Raw genomic sequence first — 26,755 nt, 5'->3', positions numbered from 1 at the left:
AGGTAATATTTTTAACTTCACAGCAGTTAAGTAAAACTAAAAAAGTTCTTTCTCAGTGAAGGTATTCTTAAATACCCTGAAGAAATTCAACCATTGAAATATCCTGTATTTGCATCACATATCTCTGGCATGTGATATGTTATGCTTACGTAGCAGGATACCTATTTGTTATAGTAAGTAAAAATTATAAAATTTCATATGAGCTTGCCTGCTGTCAACCTTTTTTCACACTTTTTTCCTTCATTTCCCTTTGCGATCATATAGTAATCCTGGCTTTTTTACAATTTATAATATTTGTGGAAGTGTGGAAGTTCTAGCCCTTTTCCCACTTATGTCTCACAAAATATATAGGCATTTGTTTAAGAAACCATTGCAATAATTTCTAAAAATGTATTTGATTATAGAAGCTTCCAGTTAATAAATACTACTGTGTGGCAGGGATTACCCTAAATGTTTTATCTTTTTAATCTCATTCTTACAACATGATTACTATTCCTACTTTATATATAAGGAAATTGAAACCTAGCAAGATGAAGTAATTTGAGCTAAGTTATATGAAGAGAGTGGCAGGACTCATGTCTGATTTTCTTAGTGTGTGTGTGTGTGTGTGTGTGTGTGTGTGTGTGTGTGTGTTTACCACTAAGCATTGAAAATTGCTAATCCTTAGGGCTAATCCTTTGATTAGCCCTCTTTACAGTCCAAGTAACCAAAGTATTATATACCCCCTTCCATTGGAAACCAAGTTATCTTATTAATTATATATAATCTAAATTTTTTCTCTGTAAATTTCAAGTGTCCTTGTTTACTGTTGACCAATAAATTGTAATTTTGGAACTGAGTATATTAGTTATTTATTTCCCAGGATAATTGCCACAAATAAATGCAGTTTTAGAAGAATGATAGTGCTCCCAGCTATATGTCTTTCACTAAAACTTTTAACATGTCATTCTTTGTATAAGAAGATGAGATTATTTATGTGTCAGCAATAAATAAGTAATTAGTTTTTTCTGCTAGCTGTGATGCATTTGTACTTATCTACACTCACATGAGATCCCTTGATATGGGACATACATTTATGAGGTTGCTATTGGGTGGGGTAGGGGTGGGAGTATGATACTTGATTCTCAGTCATATAAGCTCTTTAAGTATGTATTTCTAAGCATTTGCTGTATTCTCAGTCCTGTACTTATAACTATGCTAAGTACAAAAATAACACAGACTGTCATGATATTATGGCTTTATTGGGGACTTTACTGGGGGAAAAAGACACATGAAACAGTTATGTATTGTTCTACTTTGAGTGTTTAAGTGACTTAGAAAAAATACAACCCTATAAAATTTCAGGAATAGCAAAGATTAGACCAGAGTAACTAGGGAAGGCATCTTGGAGAAGGTAAAATCTGAGATTGCCCCTAAAGGATGTATAGGCTTTAGATAGGTAGAAAGGTGATTGTAGGTATTCAGGGTCATGGGAAATAGTATGAAGAAAGGTAAGAAGGCAGAAATAAGAATGGTGTGCTGAGGACACAGGTAAGGACATTGACCTGAGAGGAATGTAAGCATTGTATTGCAAGAAGTAGTAGATGAGAATTACCTATATGGAATTGGATGGAGTTGAAAACTCTGAAATCCAGGCCAAGTTATTAAACCTGTTATATAAATATTGAAAGATTTCTAGTAAAATGGATGGTAGTAATTTTTCTAACATTTTATTATGAAAAATTTTAACATACAGCAAAATTGAGAATTTTAAAATGAACACCCTAAACCCTCCACCTAGATATGTATTCATCTATTCATAGCTATTCATGTATCTGTTCATTTATCATTCATCTATCAGTTCATTCATTAATTTTTATATGAATTTTGAAGTACACTCCTTAAATACTTCAACTTGTGTGTCATTAACAGTTCAGTGTTTGTTTTTCTTTTGTTCTAAAATGTGCATATAATGAAATACATTTTTTCTTGCTTCCACTGAAGACAGAAGGTACACACACCTTAAGTGTACTTCTGTTGAGTTTTAACACATGCATCTCTCTAATCCAAACGCCTTTCACGATATTGAATGTTACTACACCCCAGAAAGTTCCCTTACATTCCTTCTCATCAGTTTTGTTCCCGCTGCCCAAAGGCAGTGTTCCAATTTCTCCCTCCATAGATTAGTTTTACCTGCTTTAGAGTCTTACATAAATGCATTCTTACAAACTCAATGTTGTGTCTTCTTTCACTTAATATGCTTTTGAATTTCATCCATGGTTTTGCTTGTATATCAATGGTTTATTTTATTACGAGGTTGTGTTTTATTATATGAATATACCAGTTTATTAATTTTCCCACTGAAAGATACATGGGCTTTTTCTAGTTTTTTATTATTATGAATAAAGCCGCTGTGAACTTTATCTTACCAGTCTTACTGTGAATATTTTTCACTTTTCTTGGGTAAATAGCTCAGAGTGGAGTGGCTGGGTCATAAGATATGTGTGTGTTTAGGTTTGAAAGAAACTGCCAAAACTTCCCAAACATTCTCACCAACAATTTCTAGTTGCTTCATATTCTCATCAATGTTTAGTAACGTCAGTCTTTGTGCCTTACCCATACTGCTGGGTGTAGCGGTATTTCATTCATACTTATTTTGTGGAGAATCTGTTCAAGTCCTCTGTCTAATTTTTATTGAGATACTTGTCTTTTTATTACTGAGTTGTAGGAGTAAATTGGGTAGGACTGAACGCCAGTCCTTTGTCATATAAACATTTTACAAATATTTTCTCTCCATGGCTTGCCTACTAGTTTCCTTCTTTTCTTCCTTTTTTCCTTCCCTTTCTCTTTCCCTTTCCCTTCTTCCTCCTCCATTTTCCTCCTCTTCCCTCTCCCCTTGTCTTTCCTTTCCTTTCCATTGGCAAGGTTGATTAAATCTCTCTTTGTTACAGGTAATCATATTTGTGATACTGTAAAACAAAACAGTTCTTCTATTTTTTTCTTTTGAAATGAAATAAGAGACTGTAGGTTTATGTGTAGATTACATAGAAATTTGATGATAGGCTGGGCATGGTAGCTCATGCCTATAATCCCAGCACTTTGGGAGGCCGAGATGGGCAGATCATCTGAGGTCAGGAGTTCGAGACCAGCCTGGTCAACATGGTGAAACCTTATCTCTACTAAGAATACAAAAGTTAGCCCAGCATGGTGGCGGGCGCCTGTAATTCCAGCTACTTGGGAGGCTGAGGCAGGAGAATCACTTGAACCCCCGGAAGTTGGAGGTTGCGGTGAGCCAAGATCGCACCATTGCACTCCAGCCTGGGCAATAAGAACAAAACTCCGTCTCAAAAAAAAAGAAAGAAATTTGATGATAGTACTTGAATTTAAAACCAGATACAGTGCATCTTAGTTGGTTTTCCATTTTAAGTGAAAAAATATCAAAATTTAAATCTTAAAAGTGCTTTTTATGAACTTACAATAGCTTTTGTAATATAAAGCATAAGTTTTCTACATATGAATAAAGAAAAGGTACTTTTCCTTAACATAAATGGGAAGTACAGAAACCACTATTTTTATGCTTATAAATATGTTAAAAGTATACGTTTTATTAATAAATAATACACAGTTTGGAGACCTACTCTCCTCTTGTCATTGAAGCACTTAAGGTATTAATTAAATACAAATTAGAGAGTCTTTGAGTATTATGTTGACTCTTGTATATAAAGCTATCATCATGGCATTAGAGAAGGAAGAAGTATAATTGAACACTTATGTTTCACTAAAATGTGTTTCTTTCCATTTTATCAGGATCTTAAATGTATTTCGGCATTGGGTTGAACATCATTTTTATGACTTTGAAAGAGATTTGGAATTGCTTGAAAGACTAGAATCCTTCATTTCAAGTGTAAGAGGTATATTATTTAAAGGTTTGATTGAATCTTATATTGCACATGAGTTTATGTTCAAATCTGTGTGACTTTAAGAAACTAAAACATTTCTCCTTTTTTTTTTTGAAACAACTTTGCTTTGTTGTCCAGGCTGGAGTGCAGTGGTGCCATCTCAGCTCACTGCAACCTCCGCCTCCCAGATTCAAGTGATCCTATTGCCTCAGCCTCCCAAGTAGCTGGGAGTACAGGCACATGCCATCACACCTGGCTAATTTTTGTATTTTCAGTAGAGATGGTATTTCACCATGTTGGCCAGGCTGGTCTCGATCTCCTGACCTCAGGTGATCCACCTGCCTCAGCTTCCCAAAGCGCTGGGATTACAGGCATGAGCCACCATGCCTGGCCAGCATTTTTCATTTTTAAAAAGCTGAAATAAAATTTGGAATGTTTTTTATAGATGGCAAGAAGCTCATATATGTTTAGAATCATCTGAGGTCTCAGAACTTTGCCTTTTCAAGTTTTTGAGGAGAATATTTCTTTTAAAGAAGTCAAAAGTCCTCTTTAATAAATTTAAGCTATTTAATTTTATCTCATTGCAAGGTTGCCATTTCTTCAACTGAATAAAATATGTGTAATTTTATGTTTTCTTACTTTCTTTAATCTTTTTCTTTAATTTTAATGATTAACAGCTTTCTTATAATATTTACGTCTTCTGAAATGTTTTTGGTGTATTTCTGAAATCTGAAAGAGAGGAGTTTTCTACTTTAAGTTTCAGAATCATAGCCCAAGAAATGAAATCCTAGGCCATGAACATTTAAACAAATGTGTCATCAAATGTATATTACTGAATCAAGAACACTTATGTTTTATCTGACATTATAGGGCATTACAAATACTATAACAAGTGTAACTTATTTCGTGTTCTACTTGTTCTTTAAGGGGAATATTATTTAAAGTTAAGAATGTTATTCCTTTGTTTCTAATTTGAGATGTTTATGATACATTTTTATGTGTGCCTTAAAATTTTCATAATACTACATTTTCAAATTGTATTCTAGGCCAGTGCAATGGCTCACACCTAGAATATCCCAGCACTCTGGGAGGCAGAGGTGGGCTGATTGCTTGAGCCCAGGAGTTTGAGACCAGTCTGGGCAAAATGGCAAAACCCAGTCTCTACAAAAAATACGAAAAATAGCCAAGCATGGTGGCATGCGCCTGTAGTCCCAGCTACTCAGGAGGCTGAGGTGAAGCGATCACTTAAGCCCAGAGCTCGAGGCTGCAGTGACCTGAAATTGCGCCACTGCACACAAGCCTGGGCAGAGTGAGACCCTGTCTCAAAGCAAACAAAAAATGAAAATTTATATTCTAAGTGAGAACAGTGGATTAGACACAATCTAAGAAGCTTCTAAAATACACACACACACTAGAATAAATTAAGTAAATGGTTATGTTAATGTCCAAAGTTCTTTCCTATACTAGTTAGACTTCAGAATAACCAAATCGTTCATGAGGAAAAGATTATTTTTGTGGAAGTATTTCAACTAGTAAGTGAAGAAGGAATGGTAGAATATCACATTTCTCAGTTCCTAGTAAAATAATAAACCTAGAGAATTATCATGAGTGGATGCGTGACATCGCAAAAAGGTAACTAGATATGCCTCCTGTTAGAAGTATTCTTGGCAAGTATTTGTGTCATAAAATTAATCCTGAATCAGACCAAGTCACTATATCTCGCTTTACAGAAAATATAGAGGACAGAAAAACATGGCAAATGACAATTTCTTCCACAAAGTGCAAGCAAAAATATGCAATAAAGCAGTAACCTGTAGATTAAAGGAGACTTGAGACACATTGACTCAATGCAATACGTGCCTTCTTGTTGAGATCCCTTTTCAAACTAACTATAAGAAAATATGGCCGGGCGCAGTGGCTCATGCCTGTAATCCCAACACTTTGGGAGGCCAAGGCAGGCAGATCACTTGAGTCCAGGAGTTCAAAACCAGCTTGGGCAACATGGAGAAACCCCGTCTCTACTAAAAATACAAAAATTAGGCCGGGCGCGGTGGCTCATGCCTGTAATCCCATTACTTTGGGAGGCCGAGGCAGGCGGATCACAAGGTCAGGAGTTCGAGACCAGCCTGGCCAACATGGTGAAACCCCATCTGTACTAAAAATACAACAAAATTAGCTGGGTGTGGTAGTGTGCGCCTGTAATCCCAGCTACTCAGGAGGGTGAGGCAAGAGAATTGCTGGAACCCGGGAGGCAGAGGTTGCAGTGAGCTGAGATCACGCCATTGCACTCCAGCCTGGGTGACAGAGTGGGACTCCATCTCAAAAAAAAAAACAAACCAAAAAAAAACAAAAATTGGCCAGGTGTGGTGGTATGTGCAGTCCCAGCTACTCGGGAGGCTGAGGTGGGAGGATCGCTTGAGCCTGCAACATGGAAGTTGCAGTAAGCTGAGATTGCACCACTGCACTCCAACCTGGGCCACAGAGCAAGGCCCTGTCTCAAAAAAAAAAAAAAAAAAAAAAAGGAAAATAATCAGAGAAATGTGAACAGTGACAAAATTCTTGAAGACAACAATGTATTAAGAAGTTGTCAGTTTTATGTGTGATAATGGTGTTGTGGTTATTACTTTAAAGAGTGTTTTAAAGATGCTTAAATATGAATGAAATATGATGTCTTGGATTTGTTTCAGAATAACATATATTCTATCATATTTAGGGTTAGATAAAATAAAAATTGGCCATGAGTTGGTAATTGTTGAGGCTGGGTGAAAGTTAAGGATTAAATGAAGATTTGTAGTCATGTGTGTCAAGTAAAAGACATTTTTGTTTATGTGTTCTTTTTCCAGGGAAAGCTATGAAGAAATGGGTAGAGTCAATCGCTAAGATCATCAAGAGGAAGAAGCAAGCTCAGGCAAACGGAATAAGCCATAATATTACCTTTGAAAGTCCACCTCCAGCAATTGAATGGCATATCAGCAAACCAGGACAGTTTGAAACATTTGATCTCATGACACTTCATCCAATAGAAATTGCACGTCAGCTGACACTTTTGGAGTCTGATCTCTACAGGTAGACAATTAATGTTAATTTCTTGCTTTATTTTTAAGAACCTTGAACATTATGTATTTTCAAAACATTTTGCACATTATTCATGAGTGCTTAAAAATACCTTATCTGCTCTCATGGGCTTAGAGGAAAGGTCATAGCACAGTTTTTAACTAGTCTGCCCTGCAAGAAAAAGTCTTATATCACTATTTAGGCCTAAACTGGGGACTAGCAATCCATCACAAGAGGAATGGCAGGAAGAAGATTTTCAAGTCTACCACCTGTCTCCAACTCCTAATACTTTCTCACCTTGGTTTAGTTTGAGGTCAGTCAGTCAAGTCAGTTAGTATGGATGCTAGGCCCTTAGCAGCTAAATGAATAGAATATTATGTGAGATGGGTTTTCTTTTCTCATTTACATCTCAGGCTCTTGTGAAGGGTACAGGCCTTGCATGTAACAGCTCTCTGTCAAAAAATGTCACTACTATTATTCCATCAATGTAGGTTTTCTACACCAACCTCTCTGTTTTCCCCTCCTCCAAATCCTTCCCAGCCACTAATACCTGCAGTTCTACTCTCTACTTCCATAAGTTCGTATTTTTTTTAGTTTTCATATATGAATGGGAACATGTTATATTTTTCTTTCTGTGCCTGATTTATTTTGCTTAACATAAGGTCCTCCAGGCTCATCCATGTTGCCTTGAATGATGGGCTTTCATTCTTTTTTTATGGCCGAATAGTGTTCCATTGTGTATATATACCACATTTTCTTTATTCGTTAATCTGTTATTGGACATTTAGGTTGATTCCGTATCACTATTGTGAGTAGTATAGGAGCCCCCTTTTAAAATATAAATATGCTTGGCTGGGCATGATGGCTCATGCCTATAACCCCGGCACTTTAAGGGGCTGAGGTGGGCAGATCACTTGAGACCAGGAGTTCAAGACGAGCCTGAGCAACATGGCAAACTCCGTCGTACAAAAACTGCAAAAAATAGCCAGGCATGGCAGCTCGGGCCTGTAGTCCCAGTTGCCCAGGAGCCTGAGGTGGGAAGGTCACTTGAGGTCGAGGCTGCAGTGAGCCAAGATCGTGCCACCGCACTCCAGCTTGAATGACAGAGTGAGACCCTATCTCAAAAATAAAATAAAAATATTCTCAAGGAATTAAGCAGCCAATTTTTAAATAAAGATTACACAGGGAAAAGCAAGACTATATAAAATTTAGTGATAATAGGTAATATAGTAAGGTACCTTTACTATATTATGTTTACTTTATGTTCTTTAGAATTTGCTTAGTTTGCACTGGCTATGCCATTCAGAACCAGACTTGACTCAAAATGTTATATTTTAAGTAATTTAGAATCCAGGTAGCTTTGTTTATGTTGTGGGATTTGTGGTAGGTAGAAATGAAGGTACTTATTACTTGAGGTAAAAAAAAAAAGCAAATAGTACTGCATTATGTTTTTTCTCACAATGTAATTGTTTTACATGAATGGACATCAGAAAAAAAGCACATCACTTTATGTGGACCTACTTTCAGGACATAGAAAAATATCCAATATTGACATCATTTGTAAACTAAATTCCTTTTTTTGAGGAGGGGATGGAGTCTTGCTCTGTCACCCAGGCTGGAGTGCAGTTGCGCAATCTCAGCTCACTGCAACCTCTGCCTCCCAAGTTCAAGTGATTCTCCTGCCTCAACCTCCCGAGTAGCTGGGATTACAGGTGTGTGCCACCATGCCTGGCTAATTTTTTGTATTTTTAGTAGAGATGGGGTTTCACCATGTTGGCCAGGGTGGTCACGAACTCCTGACCTCCCTCCAGTGATCCACCTGTCCCAGCCTCCCAAAGTGCTGGGATTACAGGCATGAGCCACTGCACCCAGTCTTGTAAACTGAATTTCTGATGAAATAATAGAGCCACTTTAAGAAAACATTTCAGAAACTGTTAGCAAGTACTTATTTGAGCACAAATCTACGGATGAAAAAATGTTTTTTTAATGAGTAACCAAGTCTGTAGGCCATTGATGGCAATGCCACTGGTCAGTTAAAAAAAAAAATAGTGATAGGGTCTCACTGTGTTGCCCAGGCTGGCCTTAAACTCCTGGCCTCAGGCAATCCTCCTGCCTTGGCCTCCCAGATGCTGGGATTACAGGCGTGAGCCACTGTACTTGGCCAATTTTTAAATTATGTAATTCTGACTCACTGTATACAATGATTTAATCTGCTCTTCTGTCTGAATTTTAATTAAATACTCAGGCATTCAAAAAATATAGGAAATAATATAATTAATATTCATGAACAACAAAAACATTTTAGATAAAATTGAAATCCTTTGTATAATTCTCCCCAATCTTATTGCTCTCTTTCCCCTAAGAAATCACCACCACCCTGAATTTGATGTTTATTATTTATCTTTATGTTTTTATAATTTATATACATACACAGAGATTCATAAACAATATATAGCATTGTTGTATACTTTTTTTTTTTTTTTAAAGAAACAGGGTCTCACTCTTTTGCCCAGGCTGGAGTGCAGGGGCACAATCATAGCTCACTGTAGCCTTGAACTCCTGGGCTCAAGCAATTTTCCTCAGCCTCTCAAGTAGCTAGTAACTACAGACATGCACCACCATACCTGGCTAATTTTTTTAAAAAAATTTCATAGAGATGAGGTCTTGCTGTGTTGCCCAGGATGGTCTTGATCTTGGCCTTAAGTTGTCCTCCCACCTCAACCTCCCAAAATGCCAAGATTTCAGGTGTGAGCTATAGTGCCCAACTGGTTTTTTATTGTTGTTGTTTGTTTGTTTAAGATGGGGTCTCACTCTGTCACACAGGCTGGGGTGCAGTGGCATGACCATAGCTCACTGCAGCCCCAAACTGTAGGCTCAAGCAGTCTTCCCACCTCAGTCTCTCAGTAGCAGAAACTACAGGGAGGAACTACTGTGCCTGGTTTTTTTATTTAATTTTTTTGAGATAGGATCTCATTATGGTTGCCCAGGATAGTCTCAAACTCCTTGCCTCAAGCAATCCTCCCACCTCATCCTCCCAAGTAGCTGGGATGATAGGTGCACACCACTTCACCTCAGCTTGTTTCACACATTTTTTAAACTGCATATACTTACATGTCATTCTGCAACATGCTGTTTACTTAAATTGTTTTTGGCATTTGTTCAAGTGAATGAATATAGTTCTAGTTAGCTTAATAGATGCTGTGTAGTGTTCCATTATATTTATACTCCACAATTTATCCAGTCTTTGGATGATGAGCCTCTATTCACTCTTGCAAATAATGCTTCACTAACATTCTTGTAAACGTTTTCTTATAACTTTGTTTTTTGTTTGTTTGTTTTGAGACCAAGTCTCACTCTATTGCCCAGGCTGGAGTGCAGTGGCATGATCTCGGCTCACTGCAACCTCTGCTTCCTAGGTTCAAGTGATGCTCCTGCCTCAGCCTCCTAAGTAGCTGGGACTACAGGCACGCACTACTACGCCCAGCTAATTTTTTTGTATTTTCAGTAGAGACGGGGTTTCGCCTTGTTGGCCAGGCTGTTCTTAAACTCCTGACCCCAAGTGATGCATCCGCCTCAGCCTCCCAAAGTGCTGGGATTACAGGCATGAGCTGCTGCACCTGGCTCTTATAAATTTGTGTCGGAGTTTATCTAGGATATATGCATACTTAAGAGTCGAATTGCTGAGTCATCCGGTATGTATCTCTTCAGTACTATGAGATCTTGCCAAATTGTTTTACAAAGCGGTTGTATCAATTTTTACTTCCGTATTGGTGTTCCTGTTTCATTATATTTTTACTCATTTGGAATTATCGGACTTTTTTTTCTTTTTCTTTTTTTTTTTTTTTTTTGACAGGGCTTTTTTTTTTTTGTCCAGGCTGGAGTGCAATGGTGCGATCTCACCTCACCGCAACCTGCGTGTCCTGGGTTCAAGCGATTCTCTTGCTTCAGCCTCCCAAGTAGCTGGGATTACAGGCATGCGCCACCATGCCTGGCTAATTTTGTATTTTAGTAGAGACAGGGTTTTTCCATGATGGTCAGGCTGGTCTCAATCTCCTCACCTCAGGTGATCCACCTGCCTCGGCTTCGCAAAGCTGGGATTACAGGCATGAGCCACTGCACCCGGCCTTGAATTATCAGACTTTTGTTCATCTAATAAGAGTAAAATGGGATTTCATTGTGGTTTTATGTTATTTTCCCAGAGTAAGGGATGAAGTATGTTTTCGTGTTTGTAGCTATTTGGGTCTATTCCTCTCTGAATTACTTGTTCATATATGTGTTCATCTATCTTTTGGGTTAATTGTCTTTTTCTTGTTAAGTTTTAGAAGATCTTTAAGTAATACTAATCCTTTATAGATTAAATTGCCCTGATTTTTAATTCCATAGGAAAGTTCAACCATCTGAACTTGTAGGAAGTGTGTGGACCAAAGAAGATAAAGAAATAAATTCTCCAAATTTATTAAAAATGATTCGCCATACCACAAATCTCACCCTCTGGTTTGAAAAGTAAGTTTTAATTTACTCTTACAACTTCCTAATAGCCATAATATTAAGTCATATTTAAGCTAAAATTCTGGCTACACATAATTATCTTGTTTTCTAAATGAGGTGAAGAAACTTTTCTAAGCTATGAATTTTTGTTGTTGTTAGATGCATTGTGGAAGCAGAAAATTTTGAAGAACGGGTTGCAGTACTAAGTAGAGTTATAGAAATTCTGCAAGTTTTTCAAGATTTGAATAATTTCAATGGCGTATTGGAGATAGTCAGTGCAGTAAATTCAGTGTCAGTATACAGACTAGACCATACCTTTGAGGTAAGTTTTAGGCTTAACATTTTCATTTTTCTTGGGGATGATAAAATTAGCATAAAAGAAATTTCATCTGTCATCTATCATTTTTATTAAATTATGAGTTCATCCTTGCTTCTTAAACACAGTGATATAAATACATTAGAATATATGTTGATATATTAGTTAATATATGAGTGTGATATATGTGAATCCTAGGCTTATATTAGAAAATATATCAGTATTTTATAAAGAATATGAGACTTACACTGCCATGTAATGTACTTACCTAAATGTAATGAAGTTCCAAGTGGATTTATTCAATGACACATTGATTGATAGTCTCAAATGATGAAGGATTTTAAATATAAAAATACAAATAGTGTCCTAATCACCTTTAGATAGTCCATAATAAAATAATACGGGAAGAACTATTTCAAAAACTTAAATTTGGCCAGGCGTGGTGGCTCACACCTGTAATCCCAGCACTTTAGGAGGCTGAGGCGGGTGGATCACCTGAGCTCAGGAGTTCGAGACCAACCTGGACAACACGGTGAAACCCCGTCTCTACTAAAAATACAAAAATTAACTGGGCATGGTGGTGCACGCCTGTTATCTCAGCTACTCGGGAGGCTGAGACAGGAGAATCGCTTGAACTCAGGTGGCGGAATTTGCAGTGAGCTGAGATTGTACCATTACACTCCAGGCTGGGCTACAGAGTGAGACTCTGTCTCAAAAAAAAAAACCAGTATTTTATTTTTTTAACTATAAAATATGTGTTTAACATGTACTATTGAAAATTCAGGAAATATAGAAAATAGGGAGATATTTTGCATATATATTTTTAATAACGAAATTGAGATTATATTGTACATAGATTTTTATGGCCTTTTTCTCATAAACAGTTTTCTATTTTTGTATTAGCTTATCATCAAAAACAAGGTTTTAATGGCTTCATGGTTTTCTATCATGGATAAATCATAATTTATTCCAATGGTAGATTGTGGGACAATTGTTTCTGATTTTTTTCTGTGATAATTTATCATGGAATATTCACATATAGAAGTCTTTGTAAGAGCTTGATTATTTCAAGAAATAATCTAGGAGTGGAAATCCTGGGTCTGAGTATTTGTATACTTTAAGACTTTTAAAACTTTTGCCAAGGTGTTTTGTAGCAGGATACGATAAATGCCCCTTGGTATTATGTACTTTATTAAAAGCTTCTGGCCAGGTGTGGGGGCTCTCACCTGTAATCCCAATACTTTGGGAGGCAGAGACAGGAGGATCACTTGAGCCCAGGAGTTTTTTTGTTTTTTTTTGTTTTTTTTTTTTTTAATTTATTTATTATTATTATACTTTAAGTTGTAGGGTACATGTGCATAACGTGCAGGTTTGTTACATATGTATACTTGTGCCATGTTGGTGTGCTGCCCAGGAGTTTAAGACCAGTCTAGGCAACATAGGGAGACCCCATCTTTACAAAAAAAAAATTAGCCAGACGTGGTAGCGCGTGCCTCTGCGGGGGGCAGAAATCGCATTTTTAAATTGTGTCTTAAAAAATAACTAGTGAGGCTCGGCGCAGCGGCTTACCTGTAATCCTAGCACTTTGGGAGGCCGAGGCAAGTGGGTCACCTGAGGTCAGGCTGGTCTTGAACTCCTGGGCTCAGGTGATCTGCCTGCTTTGGCTTCCCAAAGTGTTGGGATTGCAGGTCTGAGCCACTGCACCTGGCCAACCCAGCCTAGTCTTAAGCCACTGCTGGGCACGGTGGCCCACGCCTGTAATCCAAGCGTTTTTGGGAGTCCGAGGTGGGCAGATCGCCTGAGGTCAGGAATTCGATACCAGCCTGGCTAACATGATGAAATCCCGTCTCTACTAAAACTACAAAAATTAGCCAGGCATGGTGGCATGTGCTTGTTTGTAATCCCAGCTACTCAGGAGGCTGAGGCAGGAGTATCACTTGAGCTTGGCAGGTGGAGGTTGCAGTGAGCAGAGATTGCCCCACTGCACTCCAGCCTGGGCAACAGAGTGAAACTTGTTCTCAAAATAAATAAATTAATAACTAGTGAGGTTGAATATGTATTGATTGAGTACTTTATGATTTGTATATTCACTTCCTCTCTCATTTTGGTGGGAGGGTGTTTGCATTTTGTTTATTTATTTATTTATTTTTATTTTTTATTTTTTTTTCCCTAAAGAGACAAGGTCTTGTTCTGTCACCCAGGCTGGAGTGCCGGTGGCATGATCATAGCCCACTGCAGTCTCGAAGTCCTGGGCTCAAGGAATCGTCCTGTCCCAGCCTCTTGAGTAGCTGGGATTACAAGCATTGCTCAGCTGCATTTTATTCATTTATCTGAATTTTTCATATATTAAAGATATTAAAACTTAGACTGTACATATTTTCTCATTTCTGTTTGTCTTTTATCTGCTTTTTTAATTTAAAAAATGTATAATGCTTTGACATAAGGAAGTTTTATCATTTTTATTTTGTTGCATGTATCAGTCTCTTCATTTATGGTTTCTTCCTTTGCTTTTTCACCTGGAAAGACTTTTTTTAACTAAAGGATACCAAGTTAGAAACTCAGCCATGTAAATACTGCCTTTGGGAATGTGCGTTTTTACAGTCTTTCTGGAAAGCAGTCTAACAATATATATTAAAATTAAAAATATGCATACTCTTAGGACCCAGAATTGTAAAGAAATAAATGCACCAGAATATAAAGTTATGTGTACAAAGATACAGTTACTGCAGCATTAGTTGTAGTAGCAGAAACAGGAAACAACCTGAATGTCTATCAATAAGAGAATGATTAAATACATCTTGTTATACTTATATTGTAGAATATTGTTCAGCTGTAGAACAAAGTGAATGGGATATATGTGTATTGTGGAAGAACATTTGTGATATTTTAGTGGGGGAAAAGCTTCAGAATGACTATAACATTATTCCATTTTAGTATAACAAAGCAGAGCAAACCCCAAACCTCTAAATGGAATTGGATAAGTATTGAGAATAATGTGGGAGGATACATACTCCTCTTTTAACGTTATTTATTTATTTATTTATTTTTAGTGGCTTGTGATTAGAGGGGAATAGAGGAAAAACTGCTTTATATGTATATTTTTCTGTTTGGATGTTTGCATTTTATTGATTTGTATGAACTTTATATATTAAAGGTATTAATACTTAGTCAAATATTATGAAATAGGCCGGGTGCAGTGGCTTATGCCTGTAATCCCAACACTTTGGGAGGCTGAAGTGGGTGGATTACATGAGGCCAGGAGTTTGAGACCAGCCTGGCCGACATGATGAAACCCCAACTCTACTAAAAATAGAAAAATTACCCAGGCGTGGTGGCATGCACCTGTAATCCCAGCTAATTGGGAGGCTGAGGCAGAATCGCTTGAACCCGGAGGCAGAGGTTCCAGTGAGCTGAGATCGCACCACTGCACTCCAGACTGTGCGGCAGAGCAAGACTCCATCTCAAAAAAAAAAAAAAAAAAAGAAATATTAATCCATTTAATAAATGTGTCATAAATTGAATGCCTATATATGTGGGCATTTTGTTGGTCTCTCCATTCTGTTCCTTTGATCTATTTGATTACTCTTGTGCCAGTGCCACTTGTCTAAACTATCATAACTTTATAGTAGTCCTTGATAGAGAAGAGTAGGGCAAATCCTCGCCAATCTTACTGTTTTTCAGGAGGAACCTATTCTTGGCCCTTTATTCTCCTATATAAATTTTAGAATCAATTTAAGCTTCATTTTTTAAAATTGGCATTTTGATAGGAGTTGCACTGGATCTCTAAATCCAATTAAGATTGGTGAAGAACTGACATTGTTATAGTAAAAAGTCTTTTCAACTATGAACATCGTCTATCTCTTCATTTATTTACTCAGTTAATAAAGTTTTGCGGGGATTTTTTTGTTTTGATAGAAATCGCACACCTCTTTTGCTAGTTTTAGATTAGAATTACTTTGTTTTTAGTAACCTTAGAGATAGGGTCATGCTCTGTCACCCAGTGTGGAGTACAGTGGCATGGTCATAGCTTACTGCAGCCTTCTATTCCCAGGCTCAAGCAATCCTCCTGAGTATTTGGGACTTAGTCTCCTGAGTATTTGGGACTATAGGCACGTGCCACCCTGCTCAGCTAATTTTTAAAATGTTAGGTGGAGATTGGGCATTGCTATGTTGCACAGACTGGTTTTGAACTCCTGGCCTCAAACGTTTCTCCCACCCCAGCCTCTCTGAAGTGCAGGGATTACAGGTGTGAGCCACCGCACTTGGCCAGAATATTTTTTTAAATCACGATTTCTTTATTGATGATATCTAGAAATGTAGTTGGTTTTTGTCTATTAGTTTTATATGTAGCAACATTGCTGATTCTCTCGTTAACATTCTATATGTAGATTCATTGGAGCTTCTTCATGGGAAGTCATATCCTCTGTGAATAGTGACAGATTTTTTTCTTTCCAATCCCTAGCTCTTTATTTCTTTTTCTTGTCCATGCTAGCTAGGACTTCTGTATAGTATTGAATAAAAGCTCCAATGTTGTCCCCTTGGCTTTTTCCTTGATTTAAAAGAAATTGACTGAATGGTTCTCCATCAAGCATAATGTTTGCTTTGGGGTTTACGTGTGTGTGTATATTCTTTCTGAAGTAAAAATTAATTTTCAATAAGAAGATCTAGTAATGAAGTATAAAAGAAATTCTAGTTTACTTCATTTACTAAATTTTTGTTCAAGTCTTCTTGCCTTCCGATAGTTGTCTTCTCCTTACCAAAACCCCAACCCTTAGCCCCAAAAGATATTTCAGTGGAAAAATATTTGAATGTTCAGGGGTTATAATTTTCCTCTTCTACAGCTATGACTTGAAACCATGGCTAATCAAAATAACTCACAAGGCATGATGTAGAATTTTTTTTATTGCTTAATCTTCTAATTTATATGAGTAAATTATGAGTTTTGTATTTATAGATAAAGAGAGGAGAAATCACTTCAGGTAAGTGTACAAAGGAATACCACTCATCTCTTAATTTAAAAAATTGTTTTCCAGATAATTTGCAAAATTTTATAAAATTTAAAGGTTTGCATTTATAAAATACGATTGAATTGCAAACAATTTATACTCAATTTATATATACTTTAAGGCACTGCAGGAAAGAAAAAGGAAAATTTTGGATGAAGCTGTGGAATTAAGTCAAGATCACTTTAAAAAATACCTAGTAAAACTTAAGTCAATCAATCCACCTTGTGTGCCTTTTTTTGGTAAGTTACTAAATATGGGTATATTTTGAGGGTTAGCGTGTGATAGTGTGTGATAGTCTTCAGAGGCACAATATTCTATATCTGAGATCATCTACTTTTATTAGCTCTCTGTATTGATAAATAATAAAACTCTCTATTCTATAAAATGAAGACTATAATATCTCATAGGGTTGTTACAAATAAGGATTAAAAATATTTTATCTGTACTACCTAATAAGTCTAGCACATAGGACACACTCATTAAATGGTAACTGTTATTTTTATCATAACTATGTCACATCTACAGCATTTACTTTCTCTTTAATTTATTAAAAGCTTTTATGTGATTTTTAAATCTAAAATATTGTTGTGTATGATTGAAATTGAATAATTTAAATCAAATTTTGTCAATTTCAACAATTTTGGTATTTTGGGCCAAATAATTATTTGTTGTGATGGGCTGCCTTGTGCATGGTAGGATCTGTAGCAGCATCCTGGCCTCTATTCACTACACTCCAATAGCCCCCGGAGTTGTAACCAAAAATGTCTCTAGACGTTCCTGAATATCCCCTGGGGGACGGGTTGAGAACCACCAATTTAAATGAATCAGCAATTATGCATGAAAAAGGGACTAAAAACTTTTTTATTGTTCATGAGTGAGAAGTAATTATTTTTCTGTCTAAATTACAGGCTCTGAAAAAACATAATTAGTTTATAAGCCTATAGACTTATTAACCAAATTTGACTTAAAATTAATTTATTGATTAATAATCACTTAAGATACTTGGCATTAAATATTTATAATCAAATATTAAAACATTTGGTTAGAATAGATTTAACATAACTTGCACTTGGTGAAATTAGGGTTTAGAAAATCTTAATTTGCCATTTCTTAGATTAGCCACCTTTCTGTTTGTATAAGCCAGTAGCTTTTGTTTTCTTTTTATTTTAAATTATTTCTCTTTAAAAAATTCTTTATGGAGAGTTAATGATTGTTTATCAGACTTAACATTTTAGTAGTAGAGTTGCTGAATAGTATATGATGTCTTTCAACTTTACTAGATCAGTTTTTTTCCCAAATAATTGATTAAATAAAATTTAAAATAACTTTTCTTTAAATTCTTTTTTTTTTTAATAGGAATATATTTAACAAATATTCTGAAGACTGAAGAAGGGAATAATGATTTTTTAAAAAAGAAAGGGAAAGATTTAATCAATTTCAGTAAGAGGAGGAAAGTAGCTGAAATTACTGGAGAAATTCAGCAGTATCAGAATCAGCCTTACTGTTTACGGATAGAACCAGATATGAGGGTAAATATTTTCTTTGCTTATCTTTAAAAGAGAACATGTTAATGGGTACCAAAAAAAAAAAAAAAAAATAGAATGGATAAGACATACTATTGGATCGCACAACACAGTGATTATAGTCAATAATAACTTAATTGCAGGTTTAAAAGTAACTATACGAGGCCACGCACCATGGCTCACACCTGTAATCCCAGCATATTGGGAGGCTGAGTCGGGCAGATCGCTTGAGATCAGGAGTTGGAGACCAGCCTGGGCAGCATAGTGAAACCCCATCTCTACTAAAAATACCCAAAAAAATTGGCTGGGCATGGTGCTGGGTGCCTGCAGTCCTAGCTACTCAGGAGTCTAGGGTGGGAGAATCAGTTGAGCCTGGGAGGGGTAGGTTGCAGTGAGCCGATATAGCGCCACTGCACTCCAGCCTGGGTGACAGAGTAAGACTCTGTCTCAAAATAATAATAGTAATAACTATAAGAGTATCGGCTGGGCGTGGTGGCTCACGCCTGTAATCCCAGCACTTTGGAAGGCTGAGGTGGGAGGACCACTTGAGGTCAAGAGTTTGAGACCAGCCTGACCAACATGGTGAAACCCCGTCTCTACTAAAAATACAAAAATTAGCCAGGCATGGTGGCAGGTGCCTGTAATCCCAGCTACTTGGGAGACTGAGGCAGGAGAATCATTTGAACCCAGGAGGTGGAGGCTGCAGTGAGCCGAGATCATGCCACTGGCCTCCAGCCTGGGTGACAGAGGGAGACTCTGTTTCAAAATAAATAAATAAAATAAAAAATAATAACTATAAGAGTATAATTGGATTGTTCATAATACAAAGGATAAATGCTTGAGGGAATGGATACCTCATTCTCCATGATGTGATTATTCTACGTTACATGCCTGTAACAAAACATCGCATACACCCTACAAATATATACGCCTACAATATGCCCATGAAAATTAAAAATTTAAAAATTTTAAAAAACATTTTAGATCTTGTGTGACCTATAAGAAATATCATAATTACATGTTATGCTGTTTGTCTTGCTATGAAAATAATAGAAAAAAATCGGTAGATAGCAGGTTAAACATTAGACATTCTACACTATCTGCAGTTGTTAATATTATTACTAAGTACTTTCTTTTGAAAGTATTGCTTCTTTTTGTAGTTGGTTCAAGCTACACCATAAAAAGTGAATGACAAAGTAAAATGATGTCCATGCAGTAAAAAGAAAAATCACTGCTAGATTTGATTGATAGCCATTTTAGATATTTTACATGTAGCAAAATAATATATAATTCATTTCTTCATAAGAACACTGTGTTTAAATAGGAAAAGGGTCAGGAAAGTGGCATATGTATGCCTAGCAGAAGATGATTTTTCTCACATCCTTTCAATTGATGTTCTATTTTGAGCAGTAGTGTGTAATATTCTGTAGTACTACAAAATATGAAATAACCTTGTAAATTAAACTATGATATTATGTTTATGTTAAACGAATGTTATTATATTACACTTACTTGAAATTGGGAGCACATTATAACTATTAACCAGAATAAGTTCACCTGTCACATTTAAAATTGTGCTAAACTTTTTAGGCATAGTCTGCATGCAGATTGGGCATATTGAGTGAAAATATCCACCATTACTTCCATCCTCCTAGATTATGAGATAGTAACTTCTTTGTTCCCAGTTCAAAACAAAGTACCCTAAAGTCCTAAGAAAAAGACCACCTAAAGCATACCATTTATAAAAATGATAGGTTGGGCACAGTGGCTAGTGCCTATAAATCCAGCACTTTGAGAGGCTGAGGTGGGCGAATCACCTGAGGTCAGGAGTTCGAGACCAGCCTGGCCCACATGGTGAAACTCTGTCTCCACTAAAAATACAAAAATTTTCTGGGTGTAGTGGCACGTACTTGTAATCCCAGCTACTCGGGAGGCTGAGGTGGGAGGATCGCTTGGACCCAGGAGGCAAATGTTGCAGAGAACTGAGATAGTGCCACTGCACTCCAGCCTAGACAACAGAGTGAGACTCCATCTCAAAAAAAAAAAAAAAAAAAGATACTTGCTCTTAAAAAAAAAAAAAAGACGGGAACCTACTGATGGTGACCTATTTCGTCCCCTCTCACCATTGAACCCGCCCTCTGTGATGTGGGGCTTCAGAGGGCTAAGGAAATACGGCCCCCACAGGAATAATGTTACACTTTAATTCGGTATACTTGAAATAGTACTTTTAGTATTCATATCTCAGAAACATACCTGCTAATTGGTGTTTGTGGTGTGGTCTAGGGTTCCTGCCACCATTTAAAGCATTTTTGGGAGGAAATGTCTTCTATATGATTGAGTCAAAATAAGTTTAAAATGTAGACAAAGTAGCTATTCACTTTTCAAATCATACTTAAATAAATAATATTTAAAAATAGAGCAAAGGATGAGAATATCAAGAATACTGCTGTTATGACTTTCTGAAATCCTTTAATTACTATTGGCTAATATGATTTAATTTAGCTAACCTGAACATAAGAGCACATTGTTTCAGTATTGTTAAAGGAGTAATATAATTTTCTTGAAATTGGCAGAATGCCTGAAAAATGAGAATAATTTTATACTAGAAATTTTAAAGCTCATTTCGCCTACTGCTAAAGCTAAAACCCAGTACCGTTTTAATATATGGTTCTAAACCACTTCAAAATTAAATAAAGCTAAATCCAGTAATTTTCTGCTAAGGAATTTTTCTAAGGAAATAATAAAAAATGTGCAGAAAAATTTATATACAGGAGTTAATAAAAATAATTGGTATATAGCAAAAAATTAGAAAGTACCTGTATGGATAACTAGTTATATGGAGATTATTAAATTCCGAAATAGCTATCTGACTATAGAGTTAAAATTTGTATTTTGTAAAATAAGCAAACTGGCTGGGTGCGGTGGCTCATACCTGTAATCCCAGCACTTTGGGAGGCCAAGGCAGGTAGATCATCTGAGGTCGGGAGTTCAAGGGCAGCCTGGCTAACATAGTGAAACCCCGTCTCTACTAAAAATACAAAAGTAGCTGGGCATAGTGGCGCACACCTATAATCCCAGCTACTCGGGAGGCTGAGTCAGACTCAAAAAAAAAAAAAGCAAACCACATGGAAAAAAGTTAATTGAATATAAACTTCAGAAAGATTAAAATTGATATTCCAGTTTTTCAGGAAAATATATATAAATTATATATATTAATAATTATAAATACATATATACATGCATATACATGCACAGTAAAATCACTGGAAGATAGTCTAATGTTTAAATGTAAACAATGATATTTCTGGTTTGTAAGATTACTGTTTCTTTTTCTTTTTTTCTCCTTTTTTGGCAGTGCTAAATCACCTACATTTTCTACGTTAAAACTTAAATTTAAGCTTAAAATATTTTTTGATAAAGGCAGAATTTTAAAAATTTTATGTATTAGGTTTTTTTTAAGAGGAGAGGTCTCACTATATTGCCCAGGCTGGTCTCAAATTCCTGGGCTTAAGCAGTCCCCCGGCCTCAGCCTCCCAAACTGCTAGGATTACAGGTGTAAGCCACATGACTTGGCTCAGATAAAAACATTTTTTATACTAGAAGTTAGCACAGATAGGTTTAAGTTTATAATCATTCTTTTTCTTTTTTGTTTTTGAGATAGAGTCTCGCTCTTGTTGCCCAGGCTGGAGTACAATGGCATGATCTTGGCTCACCTCAACCTCCACCTCCTGGGTTCAAGCGATTTTCCTGTCTCAGCCTCCTGAGTAGCTGGGATTACAGCCATGCACTACCACGCCAGGCTAATTTTGTATTTTTAGTAGAGATGGGGTTTCTCCCTGTTGGTCAGGCTGGTCTCGAACTCCCGACCTCAGGTGATCCACTCACCTCGGCCTCCCAAAGTGGTGAGATTACAGGCGTGAGCCACCGTGCCTGGCCTATAATCATTCTTGAAATTACTTTTAAAGTAATTTAAATGACTACTTTTAAAGTAAAAGAAATTTCCAGAATAATTATAAATGATCAAGAATGATCTATAAATTGGATTAACAGACCTTAATCTATCTCCACTTTTTTTCTGATTATCAAAACTTCATTGTGGATTATAACCATAATTTTGTTCTAAACACTTTTGGTAGCTTTCTGGTGATGATCATTTGTTACAATGAGTAGGAATAAAGTTTCCTAAGGAATAAGTAGTGCTACTACTGAGCCATTAAAATGATAATAAATGAAAACTCATATTCTTAATAGAACTTTAAGACTAGAATATAACTTCCACAGAAATTATATAATCTTATTCAGAAGTAAAGAGATTGGAATAAGCAACATTTGTGAACTTTTCAGATATTGTGATCTCTTAATGTGTTACTTTTTTAGCATTAAATAATGAAGTAATTTTCAGCAAAAAATTTTAATGAGATCTTATTTTAATAAGATCTAAAATATGTACTTATTATATATGCACTTGTGATATTTAATTTCAGAGATTCTTTGAAAACCTTAACCCCATGGGAAATGCGTCTGAAAAAGAGTTTACAGATTATTTGTTCAACAAGTCACTAGAAATTGAACCTCGAAACTGCAAACAGCCACCTCGATTTGTAAGTCTTTTATAATTTTGGAAGCAAGTGTTCTGTTTTTAAAAATATTATTTTCAATGTTTAACAACCTGTTATCTTAAAAATGTAATTGAATGGCTGTTCATAGGTGTTTTGTTTGCAGTAATATACTATTTCTAAAATTACATATACTGTGGGGGAAATGTCAGCCTTTTGATAAAATCTAGTTTATGCCTTATCTTAGTACTGCTTATTTATGTGTCTACTTTTGATCTCTCCTAAAATAATACAAAAAGGTGTGAGAAAGTGAGAACTTAATAGGTAGCTGAATGGAACAAAAAAAATGAAAAGACCTGGGAAGGAGTAAGCAAATATATTTTGGTTCTTGTGACTTGATATGGCTTCTGCCATTTGGGCTCCATGGTCCATAGTTGCCTCTGGAACCCACCTCTGTCACTAGAATTTGATGCTGTTTCCAGTTACTGCAGGAGTTTGCAGTGGCAACAGAATTAGTAGAAGACAAATTCTAAGTAGCTAAAAGTGAAGCAAGATATAGAAGGAAATAAAAACACAAACCAACTTTGAGTGAAGCAAGAAGTCAGGTAGTTTCATGATACCTCATCTTCACAATTGTGTGATATATGAGGGGACTTCAAAAAGTTCATAGAGGCCGGGCGTGGTGGCTCACGCCTGTAATCCCTGTCTCTACCAAAAATACAAAAAAATTTTGCCAGGCATGGTGGTGCACGCCTGTGGGGCGGAGGTTGCAGTGAGCCAAGATCACTCCACTTCACTCCAACCTGGGTGACAGAGTGAGACCCCATATAAAAAAAAAAAAGAAAAGAATGAAAAAAAGTTCATGGAAACATGGAATGAAAAGATAAATTTTTTGATGGAATTAAAAAATAAACATAAAAATATAAAGTTTATTTTCCAACATAAGCTTCATCAAGTTCAGGACACTTTTGTAAGTGCTAATACCAACCATTTTGTCCATCCCCAAAAAGCTAAAGATCCGGGGAATTTAACCATGTCAATGCAGTCTCTTTTACATTATTAACTGAAGAAAAACGGTTGCCCTTTAATTTTTTTTTATAATTAGGAAACACAAAAAAGTCAGAAGGAACCAAGTCAAGATTGTAAGTGGATGCCTAATGATCTCCCATCAAAACTCTCAAAGAATTGCCCTGGTTTAATGAAAGGGATGAGCAGGATCGTTGTTGTGGTGGAGAAGGTCTCTTTGGTGAAGCTCTCCTGGTTGTTTTTCTGCAAAAGCTTTGGCTAGCTTTCTCAAAAGAGTCCCATAGTAAGCAGATGTTATTGTTCTTTGACCCTCTACAAAGTCAACAAGAAAAATGCCTTGAGCGTCCTAAAAAACTGTTGCCATGACCTTTGTTTTGTTTTTGTTCTTGTTTTTATTTTGTTTTCTTGAGACAGAGTCTCGCTCTGTCGCCCAGGCTGGACTACAGTGGTGCAATCTCGACTCACTGTCACCTCCACCTCCCAGGTTCAAACAATTCTACTGCCTCGGCCTCCCAAGTAACTGGGATAACATGTGTGTGCCACCATGCGTGGCTAATTTTTGTATTTTTAGTAGAGATGAGATTTCACCATGTTGGCCAGGCATGTCTTGAACTCCTGACCTCAAGTGATCCACCTGCCTCGACCTCCCAAAGTGATGGGATTAGAGGTGTAAGCCACCATGCCTGGCCTTTTTAAAAAAAAAAAAAAAAAAAAAAAAATGGAGACAGAGTCTTGCTGTATTGCCCAGGCTGGTCTCAAACCCCTGGCCTTAAATGATCCTCCAGCCTCAGCCTCCCAAGGTGCTAGGATTATAGGCATGAGCCACGGTGCTTGGCCAACCTTTGCTCTTGACTGATTTGGTTTTGCTTTGACTGGACCACTTCCACCTCTTGGTAGCCATTGCTTGGATTGTGCTTTGTCTTCAGGATGATACTGGGAAGCCATGTTTCATTTCCTGTTAACAGTTTTTCAAAGAAATGCTTCAGGGTCTTGATCCCACTTATTTAACATTTCTATTGAAAGCTCTGCTCTTGTCTGCAGCTGATCTGGGTGCAATGGTTTTGCCATCCATCTAGTGGAAAGTTTGCTCAACTTTAATTTTTCAGTCAGAATTGTGTAAGCTGAACCAGTTGAGATATCTGTGGTGTTGGCTATTGTTTCTGTTGTTCATCATCAGTCCTCTTCAATTAGAGCAGGAATTAGATTAATTTTTTCCTCAGAAATTGATGTCGATGATCTGCCACCATTGGCTTTATCTTCCATATCATCTCATCCCTTGTTAAAATAAGTTATCAATTTGTAAACGGCTGATTTCTTTGGGGCATTGTCCCCATAAACTTTTCATAAAATATTAGTGATTTCACCATTCTTGCACCCAAGCATCATCATAAATTTGATATTTGTTCTTGCTTCAATTTTGACAGAATTCATGTTCCTCTGATAGGGATTCTTTACAAACTGATGTGTTATCCTTCTTAGTATCTCAAACTAGGTACTGTTCAGACATGTTATAATAAGTTAGTATGAGTTTATTTTTTGATGGAAAAAAATGAAAGTCATACATAGTTATTTCATAATAGACATTTGCCATGCAGTTTTTGAAAACCCGTCGTAGATCTTACTCTCATTTTACAAAGGAAAATGGTGAGATTCCAAGGGGTTAAATAAGTTTTTCAAGGCTGCAAAGCTAGATATTGGCACAGTTGAGATCTTAACTCAAGTTTTCTGATCTGAGTTCGGTGTTTTTTATTCGATTGCTCCTGCCAGAACTTGAAAAATGGGACAGAGGTGAGGGTGGGGGATAATGATAGGAATTTTCTCCAAAGATTATTAAGGCACCAATGTAGAGGTTGATCATTTAGTATAGGAAGAGGAAAAAAATTATCTTTTTTTTTCTGAAGCATGTAGCATGTTTCATAAATTATGTTCCCAGTAAATGTTTGTAAAATTTATATAGATATTTTCAAAGAGAAGTTTAGGTTCGTATGTTTTAGGAGCAAAATGTGATTTTCACATAAATTTTCAAGAATTTTTTTTCTGCAGCGCTGAAAAGAGACTTACTTATATTCAAATTCATTTTAAAATTAAGTCAGTCAAATCCAGAAGATTCTACTAGAATGATACAGGCTGTCATTGCAGACTGAAGGACTGCACGCTTAAGAACTGTATGCTTAAGAACTAATAAGACTAATAAGGTAGCTCTAAGTCACAGAAACAAAGTGCTGTCTATGCAAATTTGTGACATTAATCATGTTTGCTTTTCCCAGCCTAGAAAATCAACTTTCTCCTTGAAATCTCCTGGAATAAGGCCTAACACAGGCCGACATGGCTCTACCTCAGGTACTTTACGAGGTCACCCAACACCATTAGAAAGAGAACCATGTAAAATAAGCTTTAGTCGGATTGCTGAAACTGAGCTGGAATCAACAGTGTCAGCACCAACTTCTCCAAATACACCATCTACTCCACCAGTATCTGCTTCTTCAGACCTTAGTGTATTTTTAGATGTGGATCTCAACAGCTCCTGTGGTAAGTATTTGATGTAAACCATTTGGTAAAAAAGGAATCCTGTGTCTCAGATAATTCTTATCATTTTAATTAGGGAACTATAGAATCTTTTGCAAACTATGTTAGTGTGAAAAGCTACATCTAAATGTGAAAATAGTGATTAATACAAGAAGTAAAGCATAATTTGTGCATTGTTGATGCATATTATCTTCTAATTTATTCATTCAACAAAGATTTATTCAGTACCTTTTGGGTCCCACTACCAGTCTAAAGGGAGCAATAGATGGTGAGTAAGAAAACAAATAGAGATAGAGGGGGAACCACTTATTGCTAAGAAGAAAAACCATTCTAGGTACAGAAGGTTCTGGGTTAATTTTTTTAAAAACTAACATGGCAAAAG

At 36.4% G+C, this 26,755-nt stretch overlaps 1 protein-coding gene across 1 annotated transcript in view; it reads left to right on the top strand.

Annotated features, from left to right (window-relative positions):
- The window catches only part of SOS2 (SOS Ras/Rho guanine nucleotide exchange factor 2), a 116,916-nt gene that overhangs the window by 79,130 nt on the left and 11,031 nt on the right, over window positions 1-26,755 (top strand). The window contains 8 exon segments of the mRNA XM_025391970.1: window positions 3,787-3,890; window positions 6,722-6,944; window positions 11,316-11,435; window positions 11,580-11,742; window positions 16,864-16,981; window positions 18,099-18,271; window positions 22,750-22,866; window positions 26,115-26,376. Coding sequence (XP_025247755.1) covers window positions 3,787-3,890; window positions 6,722-6,944; window positions 11,316-11,435; window positions 11,580-11,742; window positions 16,864-16,981; window positions 18,099-18,271; window positions 22,750-22,866; window positions 26,115-26,376 — 1,280 coding nt within the window.

This window comes from Theropithecus gelada, chromosome 7b (assembly GCF_003255815.1).
Source record: "Theropithecus gelada isolate Dixy chromosome 7b, Tgel_1.0, whole genome shotgun sequence".
NCBI classification, from domain to species: domain Eukaryota; kingdom Metazoa; phylum Chordata; class Mammalia; order Primates; family Cercopithecidae; genus Theropithecus; species Theropithecus gelada.
Note: the sequence above shows the minus strand (reverse complement) of the source record. Positions and strands in the feature narration are given on the sequence as shown.